A 15,355-nucleotide genomic window follows, 5' to 3' on the forward strand; every position below is an offset into this window, starting at 1 on the left:
TGGCTCCATCGCTGTGACCAGTCTTAAGTTTAATCGACTGTTGTTGAGTTTGCTTGTAGTCGTAAGGTAGCTCAAGCTTGACTCGTATAAGTCAGCTTAAGCTTAAGTTATTTATTTAACAAATCAAATTCAAGCTAATAATAGCTCAACTCGAAAAAACTCGAGCTTAGCCGAAATGCTGTTGAGTAGGTCCCGACCCATTTGGTTGCTCGTGCTGGGGCCCCAACAACATACGACCTCGAATCTGAGTACAAGACTCGGATCTGAATTTAAAGTTGGACCCGAATAGGCTCCAACCCATTTGGCAGCTGCTGAGCTGGAGATTTATAACGGATCGGGTATGGATCAGGCTCAAGTTTTCTAATCCTATTTTCTTCCTCGACGATCCATCATCCAGGCTCGGGTGAACGGATCCAGAATCCGGTCGGGTTTCGGGTGAGCCCGACCCGTGGACATCCCTAGCCCCATCCTTTCTCCTTCCGAGGAAGTCCATCCGGGTTCCAGTTCAGCGAAAGAAGACCAAGGGGAAAGATGGCCTCTGTTCCTCTTCTCAGGCTTTCCGTCGTCCCTCGCTCTCCCAAAAACCTCACAGCGAAACCCTTCTTCCTCAGGCGCCCGCCATTCAGTCTGCAATCGCTTCCTCGGCTCACCCCCAGAACCAAGCCTACCGTTGTCACCTCGGCGTCCTATAGCCCGACGCCGGCGACGGACCGGCTGATCGCGGCGGCGGCCTATTGCCTCCCTTTCTTCAACGGCCTGCAGTACGGGCGCTACGCCTTCGTCCAGTACCCGGTACTGGAACGCGTCTTCGAGCCCCTGCTCCCCGTCGTCTCCGCTTACCGCTCCGTCCCCTTCGCGAGCTTCGTCGCCTTCTTCGCCCTCTACCTCCTCGTCGTCCGCAACCCCAACTTCAGCCGCTTCATCCGTTTCAACGCGATGCAGGCCGTCGTCATGGACGTCCTCCTCGTCCTGCCGCTGCTCGTCCAGCGCGTCTTCACGCCCGGCAGGGGCATCGGGTTCAAGATCTTGATTGTCGGCTACAACTGCATGTTCGCGCTCCTCGTCGGCTGCTTCCTCTACTGCCTGGCGTCCTGCGTTGTCGGCCGGACGCCTTACCTGCCGTTCGTTGCGGAGGCCGCCGACCGGCAGCTGTGACTGCGGCAGATCGGAAAGGCTCGTGGCCTTCAAACCTAGGTTTCTGTTTTCGATCGGGTTCTTTGGAGGTCGGCGTTTGGTTAGCGAGAAGTCGTGAAATTTGAGCGTTTTGTTTGTTGCTTGTGACTTTTATTTTGAGATCTCGGACTCGGTTGGTGCATAGTGGGTTTTGGACCTTTGGCAGGGTCCTCCTGAACGGAAATGGGCGGAGTCAATACTGTAAAAGAAACTTGTATGCTCAATTAAAACGAATTTACGAGTGCTGTCCGGTTCGGGCTAGATCTGAATTAGATCCCATTTGATAAAGAGGCCCATTGTGGTCCTTAAGAAATGGGCCGATTTTCTGTTGTATCGCATGAATAAGCCATGAATTGGGTGCCAACATAATGTTTATAACTTTAGATTGTCAGATCAATAGTTAAAAACTATCACTAATAGTAGTATCATACCAATAATTATTTAATAAAAATACATACAAATATTATGAATATTGCATTTTTACTTTAACATCTATGTGACCGACCAATAAGCTGAAGCAAGAAGATCACTCTCTCCCTCTCTAGCTGCGAGAAATTATCTGCCTTCTCTCTTTTTAAAGGCCGTCTTTCTTTTTCCAACAACGCGGGTGACTGAATATTTACAGACCAAGTTACCTTGAGTTGATATGCATTTTTAGTATTTTCTTTTTATAATATGAATGTAAAATCTATTTGTATCGGATGTCAGGCCAGGTTGCTTCCAAAAATTCGAAAAAATGTTTTAACATCCAATTAGAAAATCAGATTGAATTGGAATTTAAATAAACATCCAATTAGGTCTACATCAGATTTAATTTTAAACAAATATACTATATCCAATGATAATGCATTTTTATAGTAGTTTATTGTAATGTTGTTCGAATTTAATTAAAAATTCGATTCAAGTTCAAATGTAAATTCAAAAGTCGGATTCAGATTATGAGGTCAGATGCAAATACTTTATTTGTTCGCCATTCAAATCTAAACATATAAACATTCGAAATAGCTAATGTAGTTAAATGTACATCCAATTAATTGAAATCCGATCCGCTAACATATCTACTTCTAAATTGTTAATTGTATAGAAGTCAATGAATCGGATATTGAGATCGAATATCTCATTAAATTGCTTCAATCGGATATTTAATTAAAAAATCAAATCATATTAGTTTTTTATTTTAAAAATTACATTTAATTAGGCTATGAGTTAGTTTTAAAAATACCATATATCCAATATCCATATGAGGCTTGGATTTGGAAAGGTGTGATAATTGGATTGTGAATTTAAAAATAAATTTTAAATCATAAGAAATTATTGTGATAAATGGTACATTTAATTTCTATCGACTTCACTAAATTAACCATTTTATAAAGTCCTGAGTGCACAACTATATATTTTTAAGTGCGTTACCTAAGCGTAAAGTTTGAAATATTGATAGAAAAACCAAGTTGTAAACAAAGCTTGATATTTTATAAACGACCAAATTTTAGGGTGTCAATACATTTGGTGCATTGGTGTGGGCAAATGCCCACACCAGCTCAGATGTGGTGTGACCTGGAACCGTAGGTCATTAGTTTGTTGTGACCGGGTATAGGAAGTCACAGGTAGGTCTGCGCATTGGGATTGCGCAAGAGACTAATATGACCGTAATATGACCGTTGGAGCTTGCGTGGCATCTCAGTTGGAAGTATATTTATTCACTTCTTGTGTCTCTCTTCCGTCGTCTCTCTCCCATCGCGCCTCTGCCATCTTCCCTCTCTTCGGGTTCACCCCATCCCCTCTCGTTTTTATACTTTCCCCACCTAAAAGCACCCAAGATTCTCCATCTTGATCAGTGCCGATGAAAATCTTGTTGTCAGCGACGGGAATCGCCAACATCATGATGCCCAAACGGATCCACAGTGTGCAGCCATTAAAATCGGCTACCAATCTGCCGACGGATTTCCCCTGCTCGGCGTGCATCGCCAGAATCTGGAGTCCAGCTGAACGATTTTTATACCCAACAACGTCAAGAATCCCAACAAAGGAACGACAGAAACAACGCACCCATCGATTCTCTCTGTTCTCTCAACCGTGCAGCCATTGAATCCGGTCGCCGCCCATTGAATCCGGTCGCCGCCGGGCCGACGGCCAATATGCTCCATCCCAGACGTGCGACCCGAACGACCAAGTTTTCTTGGCATTCCAGCAAATTCATGGAGGACTCTTTCCTTGCCAAACGCCACCTGCCGAGCGGCCGGAGACTGTGACACCACAATAGCACGGAGGACTCTGGAATCTGCCTTCGAAGGCGAGCGAAGCATCTCGGACGATCGTCTTCGGTTCTTTTCTCGGCCAGCTGAGGACGTAAGTTTTTCCTACCTTGCAGCCGGCGTCGGGTCCTTCTTGGCCAGCGACATCGAGCTTCTATCACACCTGATAGGTTGTTGTAACGAACTTTTAGAGTCCAAGGTCAGCGAAGACTGATTATCATTTACTATTGTTATTTGATTGATTCTTTCTACGTCTTTAGGCAAGATTCATGCTCGTCATTTAGAGATCTCATTTAAGTTCAAGTTGATACAGGCAGTAGATTAATTTCTTGTAGCCGATCATGATATTGAGTAATGCATTGCATAAATGTTTTTTCCTACAGATTCAGATTGACGTTGTCCTTTACTCTGTTCACTTGAGCTCTCCCTTAATTATTTAACTAGCAGATTGTTTACTAGTACTGTCATAAAGAGTTGCAGACTTTCACTTGTATCAGGAGAAGATCGAGCAAATCTCTGTCAATTTGGTGATGCTTTTTCGATGTACTTCCCTTCTGCAGGTCCTGGTCAACCATTTGTCAATCAAATGGCTGTGTTGCACGTCTTGGTCAACCATTTGTCAATCAAATGGCTGTGTCCAACAAGATGCAAAACACGATATAGACTGACCTGATCTTGGCGTGATTTTTTAACAATGAAAAGTCCACTTGAACTGGTCGACATAATCTCGTTTATCCTTGATATTGAGATCTCCAAACTAGCATCTGTAAGTGTCAAACTCATTCATCATTTGCTTTGAGATCTCCAAACTAGCATATGTCCATATCAATCCTTAGAATATATTTTATCTGTACTTGTCTACTTTATTTGGCAGCCGTAATTCGGACCAGTCAGTTTTGTTGGCGTTTGATAATGTTTTTGAAGAATCCAAACAGATGGATGCATGGATTCTATGTGTCCAGAAACAATCAAAATCAATAGTGTCAGCTTTCTCACCCCACAAGGTCAAGGTAAAATCTAATCTAAAGGTGAGATTGTCCGCCCTGCGGTTGTTCCTGAACTGCTACACATTTTTTTCACTTCTTTTCTCAAGCATTGTGCCATATCGTTGATTTTGTGAACATCTATTTGCTTGCAGGCCTCTGAAATCTTTCTTGGTATTTCTCTCATTCATTAAATTGCAACCTCTAAATACACATGTTGACGTCAGATCAATTGCTATACTTATTACTAAACAAACTTACATGTGCTTAGATAGAGTTTAGTCATCTTACTGGATTGTTTGATTCATGTTCAAACATTTTGGAACTAGCACCCTGTTTGGTGCATGTCACAAATTTGTTTTGCATAGAGGACGTAGTACTCCTTGTACTGCAATTGACCATTTCCGATCTGTTTTCTATCCTTGTTCCTATTACAGTCTGCTACCTTACGTTACAGCTCCCATATCAGAATAGAACAACATAAGAGTTTAAAAAAAAGGCATCGCTCTAGTCTTTCATTGTACAGCCGGGCAACTTTTGGATCCTAGGGGGGGCTTCTATCGCTTCATCACTATATATGTCTAGATGAATTTGGGCAAACAATTGTGTTTGTTCTTGGTGGAGGACTTTGAAGTTTGAGCTGCTGATCTTCAAGCTGCACATGGTTAAGTATCAAGCAGTTCGCTTGGGTAGCACCACTGGTTAGGATTATTAATATCCAATCTCATAATCAGTCACCTAAAAACATGATTGTCAACATAAGACTTCTAAACCAAAAGAAGTTCGAGGAGTGCAACCACAAATTCTTTACTTTGTGAAATTGAAGATGGAGTTGAATGGATTCTTGTCCAACTTCCTTTGGGCGAGACATAGACAAGAATTGAGTGAAAATAAAGAAATGAAATGTGGATGTCGAGAACTGTAAAATTAGCAAACGCTACTATTTTCTTACACAAGCTTGAATCATTGAATTATGTTTGATTCAAGACACAGTTTAAAAATGAACTTTGATCATAATGATGATTTTTTTCTATTTGTATTTGACGGGATCATGTTGATTGAAAGTATTTCATTTTAAGTGTTTTAGGATATCTATTAATTATGTCATCATGCTCTCTTCTACTAATTAGGCTTGTTTTTATTTTAGTTTAGATTTTTAAACAATAAAGGACCATGTGTTTTTATTTATAGAATATTTTCATGGCTTTTTCTTTGCATGCTCTCTAAAGTACTGCTCCTTAAACCATTATTAATTTATAGTTACGTTAACTGATTGAGGACCCCATTTTACCAAATTTTTATTTGGGTGTTTAATTATTTTTGGTCTCATAAATAAGGATTTTTTGTATATTAGTTATGTGGGTACTCAATAAAACTCTTTGATTATTTAAGCGTTGCTATTATGTATCTGTTGATTTTTTACTGAACTTATTTATGTAAATATTTTAAAGTTTAATAATTGCTTTTTTAGTTCTTTTCTTTTACAAGATTGTTTCATGGAATTGTGTTTTATTGAGTGCTATAATCGGACATGAATTTTATTTAGACATAATAACTTTCTTTTTTCCATTTTATATTTGACCGTGCTTAAAAATTTGTTCGAATGTCTTTTACTGATATCATTTATTGCTTATGTAGAGTCACGTCTTTTTTGTTCTGATGTTTTTTACAAATGCATCTCTTTAAACAATTTTTAAATTGTAAATTCTGTTATATATTTTAACTACTTGAGGATCCAATTTTGATAATTTTTCATTTGAAATTTTAGATATTTTTTTTTCATACTTGGTTTATTAAAACATCATGAATCTTCATTTATTATGTGTTTAGCTTTTTAGAATGTATCAACTTTATGCATGAAATTGAATATTCATTTTGAGGTTTTTATTTATTTGAAAAGAACATTTGTTTTTGCTTCTTATAATGTAATGTTTTGGACTACTTTCCTTGTGTGGAGAAATTGAATATTTATTTTGAAGTTTTTATTTACTTGGAAAGAATATTTGTTTTTATTTCTTAAAATGTATATTTATGGTTTACTTTTCTTGGTTTTTTTATTTTGATCTATTTTTTCATATATTTTAGAATTAATTTTAAATAATATTGATTTTAAAAAGTTTCACATTTTTTGAGAAATTTTTTTATTGAAGAAAAATTTATGAATGCAGTATTTGACAAGTTATGAGAAATCCTTATATGAATAATAAATATTTTGTGATAGTTTATTTAATTTACGTTTTTTTTAAGGTTATAATTTGAGCTTTGTTTACTACCATGTTTTGTTTTTACAATTACATTATTTTTTTAAGTTATGAAATTCATTAATTGATTGAGCATGATTTTTCTATTCGAATTATGGTTATTTTTATTTATAATCATTTCTGCTGCTACTTTTTTTTTTATATGTTATTTTCCAATTACGGTTATCTTTTGATACTTTGTTTTATTGAGAATCATTTTTACTTTATTATCTTTTGATAAATAAAAGTAACTTGTCATGTATAATGGGTTACCTCCCGGGCTGGGCCCGGGTCGCCTCCGATCTCAGCCGCGTAGCAGTGATTGGGGTCGCCTGCAGCACGTGGTACAGCAGGGCGTCTCAAAACCAGACGAGTGCCCGCTGTTGGCTGGCCTTTCAACGACGCGTCGGCACCAGCAGGCACCCGCAACCTGCTCCTGCTATGGGTCTGCTGGAATGCGCCAGTTGCAGTCACAATCTCTGTTCGCACAGAACGCAGCTGTGGACGCGCGGCAGCTAGAGTTGACTGCAGTTTCCTCCTCGCCCGACTCGACGAACACAAACACGATCACAATCCATAAATAAACATGGATTACAGTAGGCGGAGATGAGGCAAACGCAGACTGCAGCTCCTTTCGGGCGTCGATGCTCCTGCCACAGGACTCGATTTGGACGCGCTGGGCTTGTTGGAATCGTGAGGAAGTCAGAACGGTGGCGGTTTTGGACGGCAGCTGTCGCGGAACAGGAACGCCTCCTCGGCAGTCGCAGGGATCACGGACTGTGCACGCCGGTAGACAGGTTCAGCTTCACAGGCCCGTAGCTCCCAACTCACAGCTCGGATTTGAACGTGCTATGGGACGTCTGGAATCCAGAGTGGCCGTTTTACGTGAAACCCACGGTGGATTGCGTAGCTATGGTCCGTCGAACAGAGGTGACGGTTCGGCTACTGCAGGAAAGGAATGCACAGCAGCGACGTATCTTGTGCAGATTAGGGGACAGATTTTACCTATCTCCAGCGGTGAAATGTGCTATTTGAATGCGGCTGGACCGTGTTTATGATGGGAGTGACGACCGTAGGTGGTTTGGAGGTCGTCGGTGGTGGAAAGACTGTATTACGGAGGGCGGACGTTTGGTCATGTAAGTCGGATGGCTGGTCTGCAGCACAGCAATGTCGCACACGGCTGTGAACGCGATACCGGCCTAAGCAGCGGCAGAAAACCACGCTGGAGTGCCCGTTGGTTGCGTAGGGATTGCTGGCGTCGTGGTGTACCTTCGGGAGTGCAGCGAATCTCTCCTGCTTCACGCCGGAGGGAAGGATGGTCTGCAACTGTGCGCCGGAGAAGACTCACGCTGGAGTGCTCGTCGGTTTTTCTCATTGACGGGGAGGATCTCGGCTGGCCGCGGGCGGCTGCTGCTGTGCAGCTACAAACTGGTCATTACAAGAAGAAAACGCAAGCAAAACGACGCGCCCGACCCAAAACGTTGAAGTCTTGATTGGGCCTTGTGCTGAACGGATCTGGAGCAGTGTGCCACGAACTGGTGCGCAGGTTGCATGCTGGTCTGAACCTAGCGTAATCTCCTCCAACGCTGGGCTGCACCTAGCGTCCTCCTCCTTGCCGGGCGCCCAAGACTGTAAGGACGCTGACTGCTTCATGGCTGGGTGGGTGCTGGATCGTCTCCTTGCTGTGCTGATTGCTGCATGCTAGGTGAGCTGAAAAGGGATCCTCAAGCTCCTGTAGGCGACGGGGGAGGCTGCTGTGAAATCCCCCTGAGCAGCTGAGCTCCACCTGGCTCCACCCAGTCAACCTCTTCTAGGCCACGCCTGGCCGAGTCTTTGGGTGACTAGTGGGTAGTCACGGCTGCATCGTGCTGTGGCTGCTGGGCGTTGCTGTGGTACGCTGAAGTTGGGGCAGGCCTCATGCTCCCAGTTGAGGCCCCCATCGGCCATCCTGGCCGGCCAGGGGTGGGGTCGCATCTATAAGATTTATCTAGTAAATTATGTTAAATCAGATATTTTTTCATTTTCTATAGATGTGATTTATCTTGGTTAGAGATTTCTTTAAAATTTAAATGTTCTTTTATGATAATTTGTTACGAGATTCTAATTTATTAAATGTTCTTTGATATAATTTGTTTGGAGATTTTAATTTTCAAGAGCTTTCTTGAAAGTCTATTAGACTTTTGTGAGGACGCTTGGTACTTCTAGTGATACTGGTGCCATTTGGTTTATATTAACACGATTGCATATTTCTAACTAGATCTTTGAAGAATTCAAGGGTGCATGAATTGTATTTTCTTAGATGTATACATTTTGTGGTGTCTTTCCAATTTACATGCTTTTTCAAATGCTTTCACTTGTTTTTTTCTTCTTTGCTTTGTTTAAGGTGTTGGATGTAGAGATTCTTGTCCACGAAGTGGAGGCTGGGCTTTCACCAAGAGTTGGTGTGCGTGAGTGCTGTTTAGCGTGAAGTCCTCAGAAGACAAGTCTGCCCAAGTTGTTTGTCTAGTTCACATGAACTCATTGGTTAAACTAAGTTCTATGTACCAATGCTACTGAAGAATCTATATGTTTCATGGATAGTAGAAATCATATTTCTTGGCTAACCATCATACTGAAGATTCTCAGTCTTAATTAATTGAATTGAACTTGCCATTGTCTTAATTAATTGAATTGAACTTGCCATTGTTGCTTCTTCTTAGTAGACAGAATATATACCTTTACCCTGTTTTTTCTGATGATGTATTATCTCATCTGTTGTTAGTATTATGCCTTTTATTGTATTGTTTCCTTTTTCTACATTTATCCGATACATAGGTGTTTTTTCTGATAATGTGTTATGTCATCTGTTGTTAGTATTATGCCTTTTATTGTATTGTTTCCTTTTTCTACATTTATCCGATACATAGGTGAGCAGGGTGAGGACCATCTCATATGGTGCCAATTTCAGATGGGCTCAAACTTTAAATAAGGATGTCTCAGGTAATTTCTTGGCCATTTAACTTGATCATCTTTGTCTTAGCCATAATGTTTGTATATAGTTCAACATTCTTGTTGGGAATATGTATCCTTTGAACCATCCAATTGTTTATAAATTTATATTGATGGCATGCTGACATTGCAAAGCACCTTCCTACTAAAAGACTCACCACTGTATCATTTCATGGTGACAATCTTCTACATCAGGAAGCCCTAGCTCATTTGTAGACTGTATTTTCAAGTCCTTTTGTTTTCTAAGATCTAACAGTTTTAGGGTAGTAGACACATGCAGCCCGATGCCATTACCATGTTGGCAAAAAGTTAAGAAGTGAGGGAAAAAGGCTGAGAGGCCGAGTTCCTCCAGCTGGCTGGAGGCCTCTGACGCATGAAGCGCAATGCCATTGGCTGTGTGTATTAGCGGCCAGATGGTCATATATGGGCAGATCTATGCTGTGATGGATGTTGTCTGATCATTAGAAATTAAAAATCTGTCACTAAAAGCACTATTAATGGTTACTAAAACATTATGAACCATCGTTTCATCGTAAACCATCATACATGCTCATGTGCAAATATTTTTTAGTCACACGCGCTCAAAGAGCATGTAAATATATTATTCAATGATGTTGATCGGATAACATTTTTCCAGCTATGGAAGGAGAGAAAATGATTCTTATAGCATTCACAAGAGAGGGGGGAGAGAACCAAATGTTGTCACAAGTGTCTTGTGGCTTATTAAATATTCTAATATATTTGTTGATTAGTTTCTAAATAAAAAAGAAGATTTTATCTTTTCTTTTGTTTGGGTCCATAATTACGAATCCAATTTTAGTTTATATGATGGTGCTTAGGGGCTGAGATGAATTTTAATGAAACCCAAATCTTCTTTAGTTTTTTCCTTCGTATAGTTATTTTGGTTTAGTTTTTTGCATTGATCTTTATTCTTTTTAATATGTTCTTTTTAGCACTGCAACTTGTATCAAAGTTTAGGTTTTTCTTTCCTTATCCTATTAATCATAGTGGCATACAATTTGAGGAAGAGTCCTGAAAGCTAGTCGAGAAGTGTTGGGAGATCACATTTCTTTACTAACAAAGTCAATGAACATGACGCAAGAAAATATGCAATCAATGTTCAACAACATGCAAGAGTGTTCAAGAGAATACGATTGTGGTGCAAGACAAAATGCAGTTGATGGCTGATTCTGTGGGGAGTCCGGATGCAATATGCAAAATGAACAACTAGAATAACAAGCATGTACAAGCATGTTGAGGCGAGAGAAAACTCAGGTGCGGGAAAGATATTGTGGAAAAACTTAAAAAGAATAGTGGAGGATCAGGTTGAGGGTGTGGATGAAGGAAGGGAACAAAGAACTAAGGGTGAGGGAGGGAGCAAAACAACCAGTTCCTCAACTCACCAATAAGAATGGGAAGGAGAAGGTAGAACAATTGATTGCCCAAACTAACCACCACTTTACATGGAACAACTGTTGGACCAGAAAAAAGATGCAACCATTGATGGGTGGTGGCTGGATGGATTGAATCCTGGTGGGCATGGCTGGACTTATGCAAAAAAACAAGGGCAAACAGACTTTATTTTAACCCCCCAGGTCATGCGAGTCCGGTCTGGGCTCGCTTTTATGACCCTAGGTTGAAGCTCGGCCATAGGTGGCGGCACTACGTTGCAGCCATGCTTGGGCACAAGCCACACCCAGAACACCGAGCTGGCCTTTCTTCGCCTCCATGACGGCCTTAGATCCCACTGTTGGGTTTGGGGCTTTGGGCAGATGGGTTTGCCGAAGGTGTGAGAGTTGGCTCTAGGGGTGGGCATCGGGCTGGGTCGGCCCGTCGGTCCCTTAACCCTGGCCTGGCCTGATGGGGGAAAGAAGGAGAGGGCCAGAGGGGGAGGAGGTGGAGGTGGAAGGGGGAAGATGATGGGGGACGGGAGGAGGAACGAGAGGAGGTGGAGGCGGAAGGGGGACGACGGGAGGAGGAACGAGAGGTGGTGGAGGCGGAAGGGGGATGGGGGACGACGGGAGGAGGAGGAGGAAGATGGGAGACGGGAGGAGGATGAGGGGGGTGGGGGATGGGAGGAGGAACGAGAGGAGGTGGAGCGATGGGGGACGACGGGAGGAGGCGGAGGAGGAAGATGGGAGACGGGAGGAGGAACGAGGGGAGGAGGAAGATGGGATACGGGAGGAGGAACGAGAGGAGGTGGAGGCGAGATATGGGGGAAGGGGAAGGGGGGAAAGAAGGAGAGGGCCAGAGGGGAAGGAGGTGGTGGCGGAAGGGCGAAGAGGATGGGGGATGGGAGGAGGAACAAGAAGACGAGGAGGCGGAAGGGGTATGGTGGGCGGGAGGAGGAACGAGAGGAGGTGGAGGCGGGATGGGGGGAAAAGAAGGAGAGGGCCAGAGGGGAAGGAGGTGGTGGCGGATGGGGGACGAGGGAGAAGGAACGAGAGGAGGTGGAGCGATGGGGGACGACGGGAGGAGGCAGAGGAGGAAGATGGGAGACGGGAGGAGGAACGAGAGGAGGAGGAAGATGGGATACGGGAGGAGGAACGAGAGGAGGTGGAGGCGAGATATGGGGGAAGGGGAAGGGGGGAAAGAAGGAGAGGGCCAGAGGGGAAGGAGGTGGTGGCGGAAGGGCGAAGAGGATGGGGGATGGGAGGAGGAACAAGAAGACGTGGAGGCGGAAGGGGTATGGTGGGCGGGAGGAGGTGGAGGCGGGATGGGGGGGAAAGAAGGAGAGGGCCAGAGGGGAAGGAGGTGGTGGCGGAAGGGCGAAGAGGATGGGGGATGGGAGGAAGAACGAGAGGAGGTGGAGGCAGAAGGGGGTATGGTGGACGGGAGGAGATGGAGGCGGGTTGGGGACGGGAGGAGGAACGACAGGAGGTGGAGGCGGGAGGGGGGACAGGAGGTGGAGGCGGGCGGGATGGGGGACAGAAGGAGGAACGAGAGGAGGTCGAGGCTGGGGACGGGAGGAGGAACGAGAGGAGGTGGAGGCAGAAGGGGGGACGGGAGGAGGAGCGAGAGGAGGTTGAGGTGGAAGGGGGGATGGGGGACGGGAGGAGGAACTAGAGGAGGTGGAGGTGGAAGGGGGGACGAGAGGAGGAGGGGAAGGGGGGATGGGGACGGGAGGAGGAACGAGAGGAGGTGGAGGCAGAAGGGGGGACGGGAGGAGGAACGAGGAGGGGGACGGGAGGTGGAGGCAGAAGGGGGGACGGGAGGAGGAACGAGGAGGGGGACGGGGGGAGGAGGAGGGGAAGGGGGGGTGTGGGACGGGAGGAGGTGGAGGGGGAACGAGAGGAGGCGGAGGCAAAAGGGGATAGGGGATGGGAGGAGGTGGAGGGGAAGGGGGAGTGTGGGACGGGAGGGGGAACGAGAGGAGGCGGAGGCAAAAGGGCAAAAGGGGGGATAGGGGACGGGAGGAGGTGGAGGGGAAGGGGGGGTGGGGGACGGGAGGAGGTGGAGGCGGAACGAGAGGAGGCGGAGGCAAAAGGGGGGATAGGGGGGATAGGGGACGGGAGGAGGTGGGGGACGGGAGGAGGAACGAGAGGAGGCGGAGGCAAAAAGGGGGATAGGGGACGGGAGGAGGTGGAGGCGGAAGTGGGGGTGGGGGACGGGAGGAGGAACGAGAGGAGGTGGAGCGAGAGGAGGTTGAGGCGGAAGGGGGGATGGGAGACGGGAGGAGGAACGAGAGGAGGTTGAGGCGGAAGGGGGGATGGGAGACTGGAGGAGGAGTGAGAGGAGGCGGAAGGGGGGTGGGGGACAGAAGTAGGGGGCCACAGGGGGAGGAGGTGGTGGCAGAAGGGAGGAACGAGCGGAACAAGCGGAGGTTGAGGCGGAGGGGGGGTGGGGGACAGAAGTAGGGGGCCACAGGGGGAGGAGGTGGTGGCATGAGAGGAGGAGGAGGTGGTGGCAGAAGGGGGGACAAGAGGAGGAACGAGGAGGGGATGGGGGACGGGAGGAAGAACGAGGAGGAGGGCACGGGAGGAGGAACGAGCGGAGGTTGAGGCGGAGGGGGGGATGGGGGACAGAAGGAGGAACGAGAGGAGGTCGAGGCTGGGGATGGGAGGAGGAACGAGAGGAGGTGGAGGCGGAAGGGGGGACGGGAGGAGGAGCGAGAGGAGGTTGAGGCGGAAGGGGGGATGGGGGACGGGAGGAGGAACTAGAGGAGGTGGAGGTGGAAGGGGGGATGGAGGACAGAAGTAGGGGCCACAGGGGGAGGTGGTGGTGGCGGAAGGGGGACGGGAGGAGGAGGGGAAGGGGGGAGGATGGGGACGGGAGGAGGAACGAGAGGAGGTGGAGGCGGAAGGGGGGACGGGAGGAGGAACGAGGAGGGGGACGGGGGGAGGAGGAGGGGAAGAGGGGATGGGGGACGGGAGGAGGCGGAGGCAAAAGGGGGATAGGGGACGGGAGGAGGTGGAGGGGAAGGGGGGGTGTGGGACGGGAGGAGGTGGAGGCGGAACGAGAGGAGGCGGAGGCAAAAGGGGGGATAGGGGGACGGGAGGAGGAGGAACGAGAGGAGGTGGAGGCAAAAGGGGGGATAGGGGGACGGGAGGAGGAGGAACGAGAGGAGGTGGAGGCAAAAGGGGGGATAGGGGACAGGAGGAGGTGGAGGCGGAACGAGAGGAGGCGGAGGCAAAAGGGGGGATAGGGGACGGGAGGAGGTGGAGGGGAAGGGGGGTGTGGGACGGGAGGAGGTGGAGGGGGAACGAGAGGAGGTGGAGGCAAAAGGGGGGATAGGGGACGGGAGGAGGTGGAGACAGAAGTGGGGGGCCACAGGGGGAGGAGGTGGTGGCATGAGAGGAGGAGGAGGTGGTGGCAGAAGGGGGGACAAGAGGAGGAACGAGGAGGGGGATGGGGGACGGGAGGAAGAACGAGGAGGAGGGCACGGGAGGAGGAACGAGCGGAGGTTGAGGCGGAGGGGGGGATGGGGGACAGAAGGAGGAACGAGAGGAGGTCGAGGCTGGGGATGGGAGGAGGAACGAGAGGAGGTGGAGGCGGAAGGGGGGACGGGAGGAGGAGCGAGAGGAGGTTGAGGCGGAAGGGGGGATGGGGGACGGGAGGAGGAACTAGAGGAGGTGGAGGTGGAAGGGGGGGATGGAGGACAGAAGTAGGGGGCCACAGGGGGAGGTGGTGGTGGCGGAAGGGGGACGGGAGGAGGAGGGGAAGGGGGGAGGATGGGGGACGGGAGGAGGAACGAGAGGAGGTGGAGGCGGAAGGGGGGACGGGAGGAGGAACGAGGAGGGGGACGGGGGGAGGAGGAGGGGAAGAGGGGAAGGGGGACGGGAGGAGGCGGAGGCAAAAGGGGGATAGGGGACGGGAGGAGGTGGAGGGGAAGGGGGGGTGTGGGACGGGAGGAGGTGGAGGCGGAACGAGAGGAGGCGGAGGCAAAAGGGGGGATAGGGGGACGGGAGGAGGAGGAACGAGAGGAGGTGGAGGCAAAAGGGGGGATAGGGGGACGGGAGGAGGAGGAACGAGAGGAGGTGGAGGCAAAAGGGGGATAGGGGACAGGAGGAGGTGGAGGCGGAACGAGAGGAGGCGGAGGCAAAAGGGGGGATAGGGGATGGGAGGAGGTGGAGGGGAAGGGGGGTGTGGGACGGGAGGAGGTGGAGGGGGAACGAGAGGAGGTGGAGGCAAAAGGGGGGATAGGGGACGGGAGGAGGTGGAGACAGAAGTGGGGTGGGGGACGGGAGGAGGAACGAGAGGAGGTTGAGGCAAAAGGGGG

At 47.7% G+C, this 15,355-nt stretch overlaps 1 protein-coding gene and 1 long non-coding RNA gene across 3 annotated transcripts; both read left to right on the forward strand.

Moving 5' to 3' along the window:
• The first annotated feature begins 99 nt into the window (after positions 1 to 99).
• Positions 100 to 1,434, forward strand: LOC116247988 (protein TIC 20-II, chloroplastic-like). The gene has a single exon (XM_031620503.2). The coding sequence runs from the start codon at positions 532 to 534 to the stop codon at positions 1,153 to 1,155; it is 624 nt and encodes a 207-aa protein (XP_031476363.1). The 5' UTR covers positions 100 to 531; the 3' UTR covers positions 1,156 to 1,434.
• A 1,480-nt stretch (positions 1,435 to 2,914) lies between these two features.
• LOC116249019 (uncharacterized) lies at positions 2,915 to 11,511 on the forward strand. 2 transcript variants are annotated; one of them, XR_004171079.2, is made up of 4 exons: positions 2,915 to 3,519; positions 3,986 to 4,191; positions 4,300 to 4,453; positions 9,555 to 11,511. It is a non-coding gene; the product is annotated as an uncharacterized LOC116249019 (long non-coding RNA). The 2 variants fall into 2 exon arrangements; XR_007572664.1 differs by having other exon boundaries at positions 4,300 to 4,435.
• Positions 11,512 to 15,355: the final 3,844 nt, after the last annotated feature.

Source organism: Nymphaea colorata, chromosome 2 (assembly GCF_008831285.2).
Source record: "Nymphaea colorata isolate Beijing-Zhang1983 chromosome 2, ASM883128v2, whole genome shotgun sequence".
Lineage (NCBI taxonomy): Eukaryota > Viridiplantae > Streptophyta > Magnoliopsida > Nymphaeales > Nymphaeaceae > Nymphaea > Nymphaea colorata.